At 49.9% G+C, this 18,730-nt stretch overlaps 1 protein-coding gene across 3 annotated transcripts in view; it reads right to left on the bottom strand.

Annotated features, from left to right (window-relative positions):
- OPHN1 (oligophrenin 1) overlaps positions 1–18,703 on the bottom strand; it is a 149,339-nt gene extending 130,636 nt beyond the window's left edge. For 2 of the 3 annotated variants that reach the window (XM_015421626.1, XM_015421627.1), the window contains exon 1: positions 18,293–18,446. In XM_015421626.1, coding sequence (XP_015277112.1) covers positions 18,293–18,446 — 154 coding nt within the window. Of the gene's footprint in view, positions 1–18,292 lie in introns of all 3 variants that reach the window. The other variant, XM_015421625.1, reaches the window with a different exon arrangement.
- Between the last annotated feature and the right edge of the window lie 27 nt (positions 18,704–18,730).

Here is an 18,730-nt window from a genome sequence, read left to right as displayed (position 1 = left end):
CATCCCATGATTCTGTGATGTCAGGAGCCGCACACAGAACCCGAAGGGGCAAAAGGCTTTTCCTGCTCAAGGCTGCAAATGATGGGCAGCCTCGGAATCCGCCCCCACCCCCAATCCCACGGCTCCGTGGGCAGATGAGTCACCCTTGTCAAGCCAGGAAAACTTACAAGCAGTTTATGAGTCAACCCAGCTGGGCTCTTTCCAGGGCAAAGGCTTGTGTTCTCTCCCTCCCTCTTCCTGCTCTCCCCTTGCAAGGAGGAGAAAAGGGGGGGAAGTCTGTCTAGCACCAGCCCCATTTTCAAACTTGCGTAATTGCTGGTTGGAATGGAAAACTGCAGCCTCTGCCAACCCCTCCACAAGGCTCAACCTGAGTAAATGATACACCCAGTGGAACCCGCATTTTCTGCTTTCTGGGGAGGGGAGGGGGAGGAAGGGGAGTGTTCAACTCTGCCAGCCCCTCCTGCTCATTATAGAAACAGAGACCACCACCACTCCACACACACACACAACATAGCAGCAAGCCAGGTCAGCCATCTCCCAGAATGCTCCAGTTCCTTTCTACGAACGACAGTTCACGGAGAGGCCTCCTCCCAAAGCCGGGAACAGCTGGAAGGGATCGGGCAGGCACCAACTCTGCTGGCAGCATCCCCACGCAGCTTGCAACGGACAGGAGGTCGCTCCAATACGCAGACCACAACACCTGAGGGCTCAGCCTAAATCTGCCTTGCCTGATGGAGGAAAGGCAAAGCGCCTGCTCCAGGGCAGGGGGGGGGGGGGGGGGGCCTGGCTGGCTCTCCAGTCCGCACACAGTTTGCAGTCACGCTCTCATGTTCAGTTCAGAGGAGTGATGCTTCTCCTGCTGCTCTGTCCCGCCCACTCCCAAGAGCTCTCAGAAGGTTTCCAGGCTGCCTTCCTTCTGGGACAACACAGAGCCCAGCAACACTGCTCAGTTCCTTGACGCCAGCACCATCCTCTGGGAACTGACACTCATTAGTCAAAACCTGCACCAAATCAAAACACCCAAAGATATTTCGGATCAAATAAGGGAAGCCGTTTCATAGAGCTAGGGAGGGCCATAACCAGGCAGGGATGGAACTGCATGGTTGCCACAGAGGAAGGCAGCATCCCATTCTTACCACCACCACCCTTAACATCTAGAGCAGGGTCCCCAACATTTCTGAGCCAGCCAACACCTTTGGAATTCTGAAACAGTGTGGTGGGTGCAGCCACAAAATGGCTGCCATGGGAGGGAGTGCCAGAAACAAAATGGCTGCCACAGCTGACCTTCAGGCACGCAGTGCGGTGGTGGCAGCGGTTGCCAAAGGAAGGTTTTTAAAAATCTGCACAGCCAATCTGATCTCCGATGGCGAAGCAGAAGCCCTGCTGACCCCACCCTCTTCCTAAAAAGACTCGATGGGCATCAGAAAGGTGTTGGGGGCACCATGGTGCCCATAGGAACCACACGGGGGGGCCTCTGACTTAGAAACACACAGGGGCTGATGTGAAGTTACCAAGTTTCCCAGCCTCTTTTGCTGATTGCTAAGCTGAGTATCTCAGGTCTGAACATGACACTGATAGGGCAAAAGAACTCGTGGGACACTGCACACCCCAGCATCTCACTAAAACTGTGCGGTGATCTGGCTACATGTGCCACACTGGCCCCCAAGTGCAGCACCCACCCCGGGCTATGGACTCTCTTGCCAAACGGACCGTGCACGTGGAGCAGCTGGCAGCTCAGTTTAAACGAGATGTGGGGGGTGGGGCCACACCAGAGTCACATTTAAATCAGGCCTTGGTCATTCCCGGTGTGGCTGGGTGGGGGGGGAAGGGGACACGGCTGCCATGTCTTCTGGTGCACCCACATTCCCCTTGAAAGAGGGCCACCGTCTGAGAGGCGCTTCAAACCACAGCCTTGGCCTGAAGAGACCATGTCGACTTCATGGCCATGACACAAAACACTTCTCCCAGACAGCCACGCTCCAGTGCAGCAGGTGCACGGCAGTATTTGTCTTCCCAGCCGCAAAAGACGTGCAATCCAGATGAGAATCCCTGGAGCCAGTTATACTGAAAAGCAAACTATAAATACACCGGATCTAATTGTTGGCTTTTGGTTTCTGTCATATAACTGCCATTTGTAATTCACACTGAGAGCTTGTTAAATTTACAATCAACCAATTAATTAATTGTTGGGAAAGTCAATTACTAGAAAGCCAGCAGCTATTTAATGACAGGTTAAGTGCTATTTTTGTTGTTGTTGTTGTTGTTCCATTCCAGGGTCAGCAAACACTGACCTGGACGGCCCAGCCCAGCCTGATCTCGGTCCCACCTCAGAAGCACTTAGTACTTGGATGGCGGACCACCGAGGAAGTCCAGGGTCACAATACAGAGGCAGGCGATGGCAGGCCACCTCTGAACACCTCTTGCCTTGAAAACTGTGTTCCCTCTAAGCTGAGTTAGTGTGAGCTAGCTCACAGGTTTTTAGCATCCAGCTCACAGATTTTTGCCTTACCTCAGGAAGGATGGGGCTCCAGAGCAAACTAACTGATGCAGCAGCCGAATCGCCCGCTCACCACTTTAATGCCAGTGGCTCACAGAGTAGAATCTTTGCTCACAAGACTCCACCACAGCTTAGAGGGGAGCATTGCTTGAAAACCCCATGGGGGGTTGCCATAAGTCAGCTGGGACTTGATGGCACTTTACACACGTAAACACACTGAAAATATTAAGTTTCACCTGCATTTTTAGAATAAAAGTCCCCGATTTTGTTGCTGTTCTAAAAAAAAACTGATTAAAAACAAACCAATGTTGCCTTTAAAACCAAGAGACAAGCTCAGACAGAAAGTCCATGCAGCAGAACACTAAAAACTGGCTTGAGAAGGAACTTGGAGAGCCCATCAAGGCAGGAGGCGAGTGAGGAAAGGAAGACAGGCAGACTGCCAACCCAGCTCTAGGTCTGCTCCTGCCCGCCTGATGCTTCCCGTCTGGGCCAGGGCAGCCAATCCCGCAAACTCCCCCCCCCACCCGCCTTCTTCATGGAGGGGGTGCCTCTCCCTCCTCAGCCACGGAGCAGGGCAGGACACTTTCCTCGGGCCTTCAGGCCCAGCCACCAAACCACTTTCGCCAGTTTTATCAACGCAGATCTGTACATCCAGACCCTCAAAGTGGGAAAAGCCCAAGGCTTTCTTCGTATCCCCCAATAACAAACTCCGCCAGGTCTGAGGAACGCTTGAGAAATCCACACTTTCGTCGTGATTTGATTCAACCACTGCTGGCAAGAAAGAAAAGAAAGCTGCCAAGTTGTCTGAAGCGGACTTGGTTAACGACCAAAAGAGATGGTGCAGAGGAGCCAAGCTCCAACCTGACTGGGTTCCTCAAACTGAAGCCCCATTCCCAAAAGCTCTATGCGACAACCATAGGCTTGAGAATCGCCCCTAACCAGATGGCCTGCTCTCATCCAATATCTTCCAGACAAGCAGACTTGATGCAGTGTGTGGGAATGCAGAACCACCAAAAACAGGCTTGATTCTCCATAAAAAGGTCACCTCTGGAGGGGCAGCTAGGGTAGGAAGAGGGGGCACGTCATCCTTTCCCTGCCTCTGTTCCAAATAACTCCCTCCCTGTGAGATTCCAAGCACATACTGATCCTCCTAAATACACCAGGAATTCTGATGGGGGAGGAAAATCCCTGCGGAATGGGGGGGGGCGCAGGCAGGGAAAGGACCACACATAGAGATGTGACGGCCCAGAAAAAAACCGGAAAAATTCAGGGGGGGGAATGGTTTTTTTCCATTTTTTTCCTGAAGCCTTTTTGGTTTTTTCCCAAACAATTGGAAAAATTGAAAAAAGAAAAAAAATGATTATGGAATGTTTTATTTAGCATGATGAATAAAATATTTTAAGACAAGGTGTTCAAATATTTTCCAAATCATTTCTAAAATATATATATATGGTATCAGATTGATCTAATGTCAGTGAACTAAGGACACGCAAGTCCTAGGTTACAAACTGAACTCTCCAATGCAAGAACAAGATGCATTTCTTACTTTAGGAGATGCTATTGTCACAAGAAAAGGAAAATATTTCAGTTTTGTTTTTGCATGTGGGTGGGTATTCTGTTTGTAATAATTGTTTGGATACACTATATTTTTAATATGCTAGCTGTGATAATTTCATGCCAAGTAAAAATGTCTATAGTCATATTTTATGTTCCTAAAGTAACAGAATGACTTTCAATCTGGAAAAGACAAAATAAATGCTAATGTAGCATTTTTTTCAATTTTTCTGAAAATTTCCATTTTTTCCCTTTAAAAAATGGGAAAAAACTGGGGGGTTTTCCGAGCTTCAAAATTTCCAGAAATTTTACATCTCTAACCACACATCCACAAACAAAAACTGGCATCCAACGCCTGAGTGAGCTCCAAAACCTCCAGCAAGAACAAGCTAGAAAGCTACACAGTTCCCCAAATTTTGACAAATTTCCTTATTTCCTTTGAGGAAAAACACATAGATGTAAAGTTATGCCCTTTGAGAACTTTTAGGTAAGCCATACATGCAACTGCTTTACCTACAAGAGAACCACCTGCCCCTGGGATCAGGCTATTTATTTACTTACTGATGTCATTTACAGCCTTTCCCAAAAGGCTCAAAGGTGGACTACAAAAAAAAAAAAGAGCCAACAAACACAACAGAAACAATCTGAACCTTTCAAAAGGTGTTAAAAACTACAAGGTCCTCTTCTTAAAATCAGCCTCCTGGAAAGCCCTGTTTGCACATTTTATGGAATGACCTGAGCCACATCAGGCAGGCCATTCCTCCAGGCAAGAGCCACGACAGAGAATGCTCAGGTCTGAGCAGTTGCTGATCTCACCCCTACGCAGGACAGCATCTCCAGAAGGCCTTGGCCAGGTAAGCAAAGCTGCCACACAGTGGAGCATAGCAGAAGAGGCAATCCAGGAGACACTCACTTACTAAATGCCCAGCCCTAAATCCCCAGTGGGGGCCCAAAGTGCCTTAAAACCATCCCTTTGTATCTGCTGAGGGCGTGCACGAGGGGCTCGAGGTTACCCAGCCAGTTCCCCTGACGGCAGAAGTGGGTAGTCAGACCTGGGCCTCCGGAACCCAAGTCTGACACTCTTAACGACCACACTGGGGTCCCCAACATGGCACTCGCGGGCACCCACCAACACACCTTTCCTGGTGCCCACCAACTGTTTTTAGAAAGTGGGCTGGGCCAGGTGCTGTTTATGCCTAGCAGGGCTTATGATTGGCCACTGGAAATCAGAACGGCTGTACGGTTTTTTTACAAGTTGCTTCAGCAGCAGCTGCCACCACTGGGAGCTTCACTGTGTTGATGAAGGTTAACTGCGTGTGTACAACAAAATACTTTCAAACATTGTAAGACATCCTGTTAAACAGAGCTGCTGTATGACATGCCAAAGAGTTACTGTGTGAATAGATTCAGGTGGGTAGCCATGCTTGTCTGAAACAACAGAACAAAGTTTGAGTCCAATAATGTTTAAGTCTGGGTATAAGCTTTCATATATCCAGAATTAAACTTTGTTGGTCTTAAAGGTGCCACTGGACTCAAACTTTGTTCAGTTATGAGAGTTATGCATCGTTTCATGCCTTGACATTTTGTGGCTGGTGTCACCTGCTGCAGCAGCCATCATTCACCACCCTGCATCGCAATTTCAAAAGTGCACACTGGCTCAAAAAGGCTGGAGAACTCTGTACCGCACCATGCTGTGGATCCAAGCCTGTGACAGACTTCACAGGTAATAACCAGCATCTTGAATTGAACCTGGAAACCAGTTGGTTACCTTGACTGCAGAACACACACAGGACATTTATGCCGGTATAGATGCCGGTTGGAACCGGTGTACTTATGGGCGATCACACGGCGAACATCTGCCTTCCGTCCCTAACTGTTGCAAACAGCCCTTAACCGTTGTATTCTGCTACTAGGTGGTGGTATCCTGAGTGCACCGGTTCCAACCACAGTATCCCGGTCTGATCGCTCTCCCCCGGTGTAGAGCCACTTCCGTTCGGAAGCCCAAGGCTTCCGCTTTTCAGCCGCCATTTTTTTTTTAGTATGCAATTTGCGCTTGGGCGAAGCTTCACCCCATCGTTAATAATATATTTTTTAAGGTGCCTAGTGTAAGGCTTTAGACGAGTCCGGGACCTCACGGAGGCCAGTTTCAGAGTAAAAATTTAAAGGGACGTCTTCGCTTCAAGGCATGCTTTCCGGGTTGGGCTGTTCTGCGCCTCCACAAAGATCTTCATTATAAGAAAGCCTGCCCGTGCACATACGCACACTGTGTAAAAAAAAAAAATTTAAAACCTGCCGACACGCTCTGCTGAGCACCTGAAGTGTGGACGGGCATATCGCGATGTGCTGCGTAGTCAGGAGGTAAGTGTGATCACATTTCTTCCGGAGCAGTTTATGCCGGCTAAAATGCCCCGTCTGAACGCACCCATAGTATGTTCACTCAGCCTAGGCCCAACAGTAATCCTACAGTCAGGGCTATGGTAGGTAACACTGTCAATATTAACAGCTCTTTAGTCTGTTCCTAGACAAAGCTTTATTAAACAAAGACGATACAACTACATTTGGAAAATACAAAAAGTTGACAGAAGCAGTGTGCAGTCAGCTGCCCAGGCTATACCTCTTCAAAATACAAGCAGAGGACCATACAATGAAATGCTTTCCCTCCCTCCGATGTAAAAACTAAAAACCCTCCCAACTCTAAATGCCAGGAGATGGACCAACATGAGTGGATGAGCAGGGCGGCAGCTTCCTTTGCACTTTTAAAAGCAAACAGTGCAACTGGGGAAGGTCCCCACTCCAATTCCCCACAACTGCCATCCTTGCACCCAGTTTGCCCTGGAACATGCTGACTTCCCTCATGCAGAGGCTGTTTTTAAATACACAGAGAATGGCTCTTGGCCCTGAAGCCTGCTTGGACCCTGTTAGACATTTTGAGCAGGCAGTGTGATGCAGCAGCAAGAAAGGCTAATGCAATCTTGGGATTTATCAACGGAGGCATAACATCCAAACCACAAGAGGTTATAGTCCCACTATACACCACATTGGTCAGGCCACACATGGAGTACTGTGTGCAGTTCTGGAGGCCTCACTTCATGAGGACAGAATGGAATGGGTACAGAAGGGAGTAATGAGGATGATCGGGGGCCTGGAGACCAAGGGCCCTACGAGGAAAGGCTGAGGGACCTGGGAACGTTCAGTTTGTAGAAGAAGAAGTTGAGGGGGGACATGATGGCTCTCTGGAAGTATCTGAAGGGCTGTCTCTTGGAGGAGGGCAGGGGGCTCTTCCTGTGGGCAGCAGAGGAGAGGACTCGTAATAATGGGTTTAAATTACAGGTAGAATGGTACCGGCTGAATATTAAGGGGGGGGATTTTTACAGTAAAAGTAGTTCAGCAGTGGAATCAGTTGCCTAGGGAAGTGGTGAGCCCCCCCCTCGTTGGTGGCCTTCAAGCAGCAGCTGGACAAACAGCGGTTAGGGATGATCCTGCACTGAGCGGGGGGGGGGTTGGACTTAGAGGGCCTGCGTGGCCCCTCCCAACACTCTGTGTGATTCTAGGATATTTCTTTTCTTTCTTTTTTTTCAAATTAGTTTTATTCATTTTACAATTACAACAAGATTATACAGGATAGGTATGTACATATAGTCTACATATACACATATTACTTTATACATACAAATAGGACTCTATAGCCTAGTCTAAAGGTGATGTATTCCATTTTCATACAAGTCATACATTATGTCATGAAAGCTTAGCGTCTAATCTAAATAGCCTAGAGTGATACTTCCCATTTTCATACAATTCGTACAGTAGATCTGTAATACATTTTGTGATTGCTACATAAGGTGATATTTCTGAGCATACAGTTCAGCTCAAGTTGTACCCATTTAGTGATACTTATCTCATTCCTACACCACTTTGCAACCTGTATGAGGCTCAATGTCAAGGCAGATCACTATTATTCCCACTGTACACTGAAGCAGCGGACCCTTCCTATCCCAACAGCATTTCACTGAAGGGTTAGGGTTAGCGTTCCTCAAAGGTCATGCTCCACCACTGATGAGGCATGCCAATAAGTGCTCTGGAAAACCACAGCAGAGCAGATATCTCCGGTGCATCGGTGGGGAATTGCCATATCCAAGCTCTGGAGGTCTGGGTTCCCCAAAAGTGCCTTTAATGTACGGAAATAAGCAGTGGAGGTGTCCAAAGGCCAAATGACGAGTCTAGAGGAGAAGTAGTGTGCAGTCCCAGGTCCAAGTTCCAGAACTGCTTGCCGCCCACAGGCTCCTCACTTGCCAGCTACACTTTGCAGTTGTGAGCACAGCCATCCCAGGTCAAGCGCCACAGAGAAAATGTTTCACCACACTTCAAACTCAATCCTTTACAAGGGACTCTGTGCACACATTTATCTCGGGATGCAAGATCAGGGAGCACGCACGCGCACATGAGCAGCACCTGACTCTCTTTCCGCTGGCCCGCAGTCAGCTCCTACATTCCCAGTGCTCTCAAGAGTGAACATGAGCGCAAGTTGCTAGACAGGCCCTTTGGTGAGAAGTGGCTGAAGGAGCAAGTCTTGACTGACAAGGGGGAGATGAGAAGCAGGCATGTCAGGCTTTGTAACAGCAACAATGTCCGCCTTGAGAGGGTGAGATGCAAAATGTCATAACTACTACCACGTCCTTGTCTCCTTCCCTCTTAAAGATGAGTGCAGCACATTCGCTTGTGGCTGTTGTTGAAAACACACATCTGTTTTAGATCGGCAACAACCTGGGTGGCTGGGATTTTCTCTAACAACCTCAAAGACCAACTGTGCCTAACAGCTTTACAAAACAAACTCGTCTGCCCACTGACCGGCTGCCTAAGGGGTTTACCAGCCTGGCGCCAGCTGGCAGCACCGTCCAGCGGGTTCTGTGCCAGATCCACCGGAACATGACGAGGTGCAGGCTACGACAACCCACCTGCCTCTGCCCCAAACCGTTCCCCAGGTCCTCTACTGCTGCCGAGGGGCCTCCCTTGACATCTCACAGAGGTGCTTTGGGCACGTGCTGATTCCAGAACCCCTCTCCCAGAAAGCTTCCTCCTTATGCCAAGGATGGGCAGGCCTCAGCGGCCAGGGTCCCACAAGCACTGTGCTGGAGGCCCCCAAGGCTTCTGATTGGCCGCGCAGATTTCTAAAAAGGATGCTTTGGCAGCAGCTGTCAGCAGGGCACAAGGAGCTTCACCGCAGGACTGAAGATGAGTTGCGGCAGACATACTGTGGTTGACGCCACCTCCTGCAGCAGCCGTTTTGTGGCTGTGCCCACCCCACTGTGTCAGAATTTCACAGGGGGTCTACAGGCCCAAGAAGACTACGGGAAGCCATGTGTGGCACTGCAGACAAGTTCAGTACCCAGAGAGCCTCCAGTTTCCTTTCAAAAGCAAGAACATCACCTATATTTCTAATCCTCATACCAGCCCTGACAGGCAGTTTCAAATCTATGTGCTCAGTTTTCTAGGAAGGGGGACTGGATTTCCAATCATGCTCCACATGGTTTGACCACCACTGCCCAACATCAATGATTCCCAGCAGGGTTTGGAATCTCACCCTAGCCATGAAAGGAGACTCTGCACAGACGTGTTACACTAAACAAAGGTGGAACGATTCAGGGTTTTCTGGTTAGTAATGCCCTGGTCCAAGTGGCCCAGGAGGCTGGCCTGATCTCGTCACACCTCAGAAGCTAAGCGGGGTCGGCCCTGGTGAGTGCCTGGATGGGTTGCTATGCAAAGGCGGGCAAAGGCAAAACACCACTGTCCATCTCTTGCCTTGAAAACCCTACCGGGGGTGGGGAGGAATAAGTGACGTACTTCACGGATCTCATGACAGCAATCCACAAACTCCCAGAGCACTAATTTGGAATTAAGAGGTGCTTTGTTAATAATATGATATGGAAGACGTTGTCGTCACTTTTCCTAACATGTCACAAGGCCAGTGCAGACGCCCCAGAAAGGAGGAGGTGTTGCCATGAAGCCACTTCCGAGGGCATTATTAAAGACTCTTTAATATCCCTGCCTTGCTGGGCTGTGAAGAGCAACGGCACAGAGCTGTGGTCCTAACTGAAGTGTCCAATGCTGGACTGTGGCCAAGGGGAGCATTGCCCCAAAGAAGTATGCCATTGGACTGTGGCCATAGGGGAGCATTGCCCCAAAGAAGTATGCCAAGCCAGATGTGGACCGGGGAACTACAGAAGCCTTCTGCCCCTGCACCTCTGTGCCCACCTAAGCCCTGGGATGCAGACCACCAGCCCTGGCCTCCATGAAGTAGCAGACCAGAAGAGAATCCATGTTCTGACAGAGGACCCATGTTCCTGCACAGAAGCCATGAAGGGACCTCTTCTTCTTCATCACATAGCACGTTCCTCCCCCCTCCTAAGCTACTCTCAAACACAGACTGTTGCCCAGCTAGAAACAAAAGAAGTGATCAAGCCTTCCAGCCACCTATCCAGATAACGCCTCTGACAAGCATCGGATCGCTAGTGACGCACCGAATCTGTGAAGCGATTGGATCCCTCTACCCAGGGGTCTTTTTGTAGAAAAAGAGCTGCCAGAGCTCATTAGCATAACTCATTAGCATATGCCACACCCCCTGACATCACTGGAAGTGTGTCATAAGGCCACACCCCCTGACATCACCGGACGTTTCCTCCCTTTAGACTCAGAAACCATAATAGATGAACAGAGAAAGGGATGGAGAAACTATCCATTGCCTCATTTGGCTCCCAGATGGGATCTGGTAGCCAGAAAAGCCTGAGGGGATCCTCTGAGAGGGTGATCACTCTGTACAGATTATTATCATGCACAACAATGCAGGTGATCGGAAAGAACCAGAAAGATATAAGCCTAGTTGAGAACCAGACACCAGAAAGTGGTAGTGCCTGATGGCTGGCGAGAAAATGAACCTGCCTGGGAGGTGAAAAACAAGGCGGCCTGAACTGAGAAATGTACTCTTGATTTTGAGAGTCTACTTCAGAATCAGTAATGCACCTCCCACTTCATCTCTCCCTGATTTTCACCTCAGGAGAGTGTTGTATACTGTTTCTGAACTTTTGCTTCCAAGGAGATTAGACGTGACTTCAAATAACTAGAAGTCCCATGAGAGCTACTGAATAACTTATCCCATGGGGCTTATAAGCCACCTGAGTAAGTGCTTATTTGTAGCTTCCAGCCACCTGGTTAGACCTAGGATTTCCACCTTTCTGCCTTCCCAGATCTTTGAGAAGTGCTACACAACTGCCTCTCCATGGGACTATGACCTGGGATTTCACACATTTTAATGGCCAATAGAAAATCAGCTGGAATTGCCTTGTTGATTTCACCAGCCTTGAGCGATATAGCTCATGACACGTTTTGCAGCAATGCATTTAGACAAGGGTGAAAGCCTCATATGAATACCTTTCTAAAGATTTCAAAGCTATTACAGTTTTAGGATTCTGGTTTGCTTCCACTTTTACTGCCTGCAGCCCTTTCTGTATATTTTCATATTGATGGGGGGTGGGGGGTGGAACCAGAGCAACAACCCAAATGCAAATCAATTTCGGGGTGCCTATGATCCATCCTTCTAAATTCATTTTCATTGCACGATACAAATGAGTCAAATTCAACTGAGTGGCTTGTCCTTTTAGCGACAACCAATTTTCTTTTTGCCCCAGTCAATTATTTCCCTTGAATAATAAATATGAGCTAGGGGGGTTAATAGTTGTATGGGAACAGAGCACCTGAGACAATTGGTTCCCATGACAACCAAATTCACTTATCAATATTTTTAACTTATTCTCCATTTTCTGTGTCTTTGGAAGAAAACTGCTGCGGGAGGAGGTGGCTGGCTTTGCTCGAGCACTGTGTAATTTGAGCCTTATTTCCTCCCAAATGGCTGGGCCTCTGTAGGAAGGCCTGAGCCTGAGGCTTCCATGTTTTGCATTTTTCCGTAAAAGAAACGAGCAGAAGACAGAAATAGCGCTGCTAGTGAGGGATCCGTTGGCTTCTAGAGCAAAGTTGGTGTTGCTACTGGCTGGAGGTGGCTCAGTGCGGAGTTTGCTGTGCGCCCGTTGCGAGGCACTGTGCAAGTGACATGGTGAAGCCCCGCCCACCCAAGCGTCTCTCCCGGAGTGCCGTACCGGGGCACTCCGGCAGGATGAGACCCCTGCCTCTACCCCTTCCTTTGCCTCATCCCTTCCCCAAGAGGTGTCACTCCCTGCCACACGTCAACCCTAAATTGCCCAACCATCATTCTCCTTTGTCCCGCCCACCCTGGAATATTATTCTTTTTGTTACCTTTCCTGGGAACCCGTGACATGACCACTGCCTCAGATCACAATGTGGCTATTTAAGGTGAGCTCTCCCTGAGCTCGCTCTCTTCTCTTTGCCCCCTATCTACCTTCTTGGCTCCATTCTGGATCCATTTGGAAATACTCCACGTGTGTCGCTGGTTGGCTCACAATCCCCTCCCTCCCTTCTTTAGTTTCCTTTTTCGCTGCAAGATCTGCTCATCTCATCGGACAGGGAACATATCACCTGCCAACAATACTTCCTGCTAAGGCAAACTTTGCTATCTTTTCACATCTGCTTTTCCTAATGCTGTACTAAGTATGTATATGTTTGTCAATTTTTATTGTATGCTAGAGAAATATTCAGTAAAAGACCAATTATTTCATCAACCTGGTCTCCTCATCTATTCATGGGCTCTGGGAATTCTGACTCTGGTATACACAGGTTATATCCCTATATTTTTTTACCTATTGTCCTTTAATATTCATAATTCCCCCAAGCTTATTAACAATATAAGGCAATTTGGCTAACAGAGGAGCAGAGGCATTGCATCAGAACTTCTCAAAGGAGATAAGAGAAGGACCAGTCCACAGGCCGAAGAGGTGTGAGAAAGCCAGTTTGAATGGTTCCTCAGGACAGATGTCTTCACAGAAGCCACTTGTGAGCTTCAGCCGACCATCCTGTTGAGGAAATCTCCTCCAGCCCAACACTAGCATCTAAAGAGAAACCCCAGCACTCCTGTGGGAAAAAGACACCCTAACTGAGCAGTGGGTAGCTGAAGACCAAAGGGCCTTGAACTGAGGACCTCGAGCTGAGCAAGTCCACTGGTCCTCCATAATGAAAACCGCCCTCTCCAACTGGCCATGGTTCTCTGGGGTCTCAGGCAGAGTACGATCTCTCTCAGTCCCTTTCCACTGGATGTGCCAGAATCTAACACACCTGCAGTGCATATGTTCCCCTGGCACACCACAACCTCCTCCCAGCACAAGGAGCTATTTTTAAGCATTGCCCCATACTCCCTGCACCCATTAAACACACACACAGAGTAAGACATGAAGTCTGAACAAAAATAAGCTCATGCAATTATATCAGCCCGGCCATGCCACAACGTTTGTTGTGGAGATGGGGCATTTACTAGAAAAGTTGTTATTTTTAAGTACCTAGCCTCCAGAAGACGTCAGCATTTCAGATCCTTGGTTACAGAGCTGATAACAGTTGCATATCCCTAACCACAAGCCTATTTTCATCCCTCACGGAGACCACAGAAGGGCCTGCAAGCCTTATGCAAACTCCAAAGGAGAAATAAAAAGGCTGCGCCTCCCCTCTTACAAATGAAGCCTGCTTCGACAGCCTTCACGGCCATGAGGCACAAATCTGCGCATCCTCCCGTCCCTACACAGTCCCTGGGTACCAGTTACAGACACACATAAACCCCGTCCATTTGTGATTGCTGCCTCTTCCACTTGGCAGGGCTGTCCCTCTGTGGTCCAGTCCAAGGCTCTGTTGTTGTTGCTCCAACCTGGTGGAACTGGTTGCTGGTGAGGCTGAGGAGAGCCCTGTCAGAACCTGTCCTTAGAAAAGCTTATGAACTGGCCCTTTCCTAGTAGTCATTTGCCTGAATCTGCTGGGCTGGACACCCGTTTCTGTATTTTGCTGAAGGTTCTGCTGTTTGGCCTCTTCAATGACTGTAGTGAATTCAGTTGTTTACTTGTTCTTAGCATTTGCATTATCTTAAGTTGCTTTTGCTTTGATGTTCTTCATTGTGAGAACATTAGGGTAAAAATTAATAAAAATAATTTCTGTCCAGGACAACATGCCTCAGCCCACCTAACATCCAACACTGACTGTGAATGTTATTGTGAAAAGGGGGAGAGAAAGCACTTATGGGAACTACGGTCACTGAGTACAAAGCCCCTTGAAAGACAACTCCTTCTACATTCCACTGCAGCTATACAACAGGTGCATTGCTCTGCCTGCCCACAGTGCACATAACCTCTCTGAAACATCAGTCAGGCAAGGGCTCTTCTACTACCCATCTGTTACTCAGCAATGGTTCCACTGATCCCCTTCCAAACATCTCAAGGCCCATACAGACATGGCCTCAGATTGTGTGTCTGCCCCTGATGCCAACTGGCAGTCCACCCCTAAAGCTTTGGTTTGGGCCATAATGCCATCTCCATGGACCCCTGCACGTCTGGACAGGTTGTACCACCCTGCAACTGACTCCTCGATTCGTTATCAATCACCTCTGCTTTCTTAGTTCTGTACTGCTTGCTCTTTTTTAATGTTTAGTGTGCTTGTAATTAGGGAATTACTTTAATAAAACTATTGAATTTATTCTTCGGATCTGGAGTTTTCCTACTGTGCCGGACTTCGGTATACAAGTGGTGTGCGATTCCTGTACCCCTCTGGCCTATCCTGCCACACAGCTAACTTCCCCAAACAGTGAGGGAACAGCAGAGGTGGACAGGAAGCGCAAAAACAACCTCACAAGCAAGCGCAGCCACACCCCACACCCACATAAATCCACTGCCCAGAACATCAAGAGTCGAAGGGAATCAGGCTTTCCTAAAGAACAAGAACAAAACATCTCATGGGTCAGCCTCTAGCTGCTTCTTGGACTAAGGGACTCATGATGCCATCCAGTCATTGGAAGACAGCTAATGTTTCCGCCCCTCTTACAAACCACATGCCAGGTCACTCGTCTGGCATCATCGGAAGTCTACCGCTGTTGAAAGATGCAGAAGCAGAATGGGGGGGGGGGGGGAAAGGGGGGAGGGAAAGGGGGAAGGTGCCTTCTCGCTTTGAGAAACTGCCAGATCTGGGTGCAAAATAGCTCCTTCACACTGGCTGGCTAGCAGAGCCAGAGCTTTGTACCATTTATACTTGTTCTTTCTTTTTAGGAGTCCAATTAACTTGGACATACTGATGCCTGCAGAGTGAATCTTTGCAGGGAGCAACTTGTAGTCATTAGGCAATGAAGAGGTGGGAGGGCACAGGAGGTCCAGCATACAAGCCCACCCCTGCAAACCTCTTGGCCCCTCAGGTCACTGGACCTGCAGGAACACCATGGGGCCCACTGGCAAGAGTCAGCCTCCCCCCCCCCCAAATCCGTGAACGGAAAGGAAGGTTAGGATCCAAGGCACTGCCATTCAGGAGTATGCTTTCTAGAATTTTAGTCCTTTACAAATGGTTTATATAAGGCCATTCTGTTGCCAGCGGAGCAGGTACAACATCATGGAACTCCCATGAAGAGGGAAAGGGTCTGGGTCAGCAGATGGCAGTTTCACGGGTCCAAGGAGAAAGCGAAGCTGGCAGGGGAAGATGCTTGGCCCAGAAATGGAAAGGGCTCTGTGGGTATGAACAGAAGTGCCGGGCAAAGGAACTGGAGGCTGCACAACTGTGGACCAAGCATGGAAGTGTCAACTGGCCAGCTGTGTCTGCGTCTGTGGCCAGCGTAGGGCCACAAACCATTGCATCACGTGGATGATGCACCCCTCCCTGGTTCATGAGATGTTATGGGTGGGTAAAAGGCAGGGAATGATGCCATCATGACCACCAGCGGCCCCACCTCAAAAGCAAATGGTGGGCAGCACCACCAGACCGCCTCTGTGTCAGGAGGAGACCACCTGGGTGGGCTGCACAGTGAACACACGCAATGTGCCTTGGGCTGCCAGGGGAGCTGCCCTGAGCCCATTCGCGGGGAGGGCGGGGTATAAATATCATAAAAATAAAATAAATAAAATAAAAATCTGAACAGCCGCTGCTTTAAAATGCTCCTCCTCACCTGATGCTGAACGGCCACACGCCTGTCAAGCAGGGCTCTCCCGAGTCTGACCACTGCTCTCTCTTCCACACTGACAATTAGCAGCCCACCAATGGGGCCATAGAGCCAGATCACAAGAAAGGAGTCGTTCCTTGTGATTCCAGGTGTAGCTTGTTGGAAATTTGTGCATTTTAATTAATACTGAGGACATGTCAATACTCCCCCAAACTGAGTGAAACTGATTATGATTATTATTTCAAGTTACAAAACAAAATTAAAACAATCTTTGAAGTTCCTGCAGCGAGTGGGAGCCAGGAAGGAGAGGAAGTATGCTCCAGCTGGTCTGTGGTGCCATGGCCCTTTGGAGACCTGGAGTCCGTAGGATCATAGGTCTAACACCCTTTGAAAACAGTGGCCCTTTAAAACTGGGGTGTGCTGAAAATAACTAGTGGGGGGCCCGGTCTACCACCCATTGAAAGAGCGGCATTTTAACGTTCAAAGATCCAATGCACCACATATAGAACAGCAGGGAAACCTACCGATATTCCACATATTTCTGATATTTATTGGGAATGAAATGCCAGAACCAAAAAAACCCCACAGCTGGCAAATGTCTTAGTGCCCTGGCCGGTTCCTGTACCCAGTCATTGCAAGTAGATCGGCTTAACTTGGATGGTTCTAGATCTCTGCATTTGCTCTGACACAAACATGCCCTGCCTGCACATGGCAGCTCGGGACAAGAGATCTTGCATCACAGGCTATGGGGCAAAATGTACCTGCCACTGGACGGGAGGTGGGGGGAAATCTCAGTCTAGCATGGGCCACGGAAGACCAGCGGAGGGGGGGAGTGCTTCATCCATGCACTCCCCTGCCATTTGTCAGCTCAGGCAGCTAATTTCCTTTCCATCTGGAGGGAACGAGGCTTTTAAGTCAGCTTATGAGTTTTATAGCAAAAACATTAAGGGAATTAGTTATTGCTTGTGTTATTGTACAGTAGAAGCAAAAAGCTGCCAATATCATGGGATATGTGAGCAGAGATGAGAGACAGGATGCATTGACCAAGGTGCCCAGCCAAGCCTCCCTTGTTATAGATGCCTGGGATCACAGAGCAAAATTAGTAGCCACGATAGATTAACCTGTTAAAATTGCTGAACTCTGTTTACACATCCCTAATGCTACATTTTCACAACCCTCTTGGCAACTCATCAGACTGCTTTACGAGTCAACTCCTGTATTTCTGTTTCAGCACTTGGTACCAGGACACATCTATGGCCCAAACATTCAGATTGTCAGTATTTTTTAAAGACCATTGACAGTAACAGCCAAAGGGCAGATTACTGTTTGTGCATACCACTGGAGCAATTCAGTGATAATTTTGTCCTCTTCAGCTGCTTTTGAAACGGCTGAATTTAAAGGAAAAAGTAAAGATGACACAAAAAGCCACCTTGCTGAATGCATGCTACATTTTTTGGCGTTTTCATGGGATTTTACTGGTAGTTCAGCCCTGCAGCCTCAAATTCCCAGGTTCAGATGGACAAGCGGATGCAAGTATGAGAACCTGTTCAACGCACAGCCCATAAAGCGGCACAGTCCCATCCCTTCCAATCATTACAGGGCACAATGCCTGTGGACTACCGACTACTGGCCTCTGGAGGTGCCGGCTTCCCCCCGCGCAGGGTCGCTCTGGTTGCCGGATCACAGAGCACCAGCAAGCCTTCTTCCACCTGGGCAACCTGCGTCCCTGGCTTGGGAACCCCAAACCCCCCGCAGAAGCCGAAGGTCTTGTGAGCATTCCACAGGAGCCCCGGGGCGCAAGGACCACCCCTCCCCAACGGGCACAGGAGGCCACTGGCGCCGCCTTCCCACCACTAGCCCAGAGACCGGGGAGGAGGCCGCCCTTCTTCGCAGGCGGCCTCCACTTGGTGCTCAATGAAGCCGGCAGAGTCGGGTCCCAGCCGGGGCCCGCTGCGCGGAAGGCGGCCTTGGCAACGGGGTGGCACCGGCTGGGAAAGGGGGCCTGGACCTGCCTCTGGCGGAGGGAGCTGCGAGCCCAGGAGGTCTTGCCGGCGGTCTCTCGGGCGCTCCGGGTGGGGGACTGGCCGTGGCGCCCACCCCCCTCGCGAGCGTCCTGGGGAGAGGCGGTGCCGTGGAGGCGGGCTGGGGGGGGGGGGGGGGCTCACCCTTGAGGGCGCCGATGAGCGCGTTGCCGTCGCGGATGACCTCCTTGAGGAACTTGTTGGTGCGCTCCAGCTCCTGCTCGTAGCACTTGAGCCGCTCGCGGAAGTCCGGGCTGTCCAGGTAGCAGGCGCTGAACTCCAGCGGGGGGTGCCCCATGGCGAGCGGGAGGGCGAGGGGGGACCACGACGACGACGAGGAGGAGGAGGAGGAGGAGCCCCTGCCCGCGCCGCTGCACAGCCGGCCGCGCCTCGCAGCATCAGCGGGGAGGACTCCGCAGCAACGCCGCGACGACGACGCCGCGCCGGCCCCGCCGGGCAGCTCCCTCCATCCCTCGGCGCCCGCCCGCCCGCCCGCCTTCCCCGGCAGCTGCTCGCCGGCCTCCCCAGCGACGGGACGGGATTGGGAACCGCTCGAGCTCCGCCGCCGCCGCCGCCGCCGCC

Source organism: Gekko japonicus, unplaced genomic scaffold (genome assembly GCF_001447785.1).
Source record: "Gekko japonicus isolate JY-2015 unplaced genomic scaffold, Gekko_japonicus_V1.1 scaffold1699, whole genome shotgun sequence".
Classification (NCBI taxonomy): Eukaryota; Metazoa; Chordata; class Lepidosauria; order Squamata; family Gekkonidae; genus Gekko; species Gekko japonicus.
The sequence above is the reverse complement of the archived record's forward strand: the minus strand, read 5'-3'. Positions and strand labels throughout refer to the sequence as shown.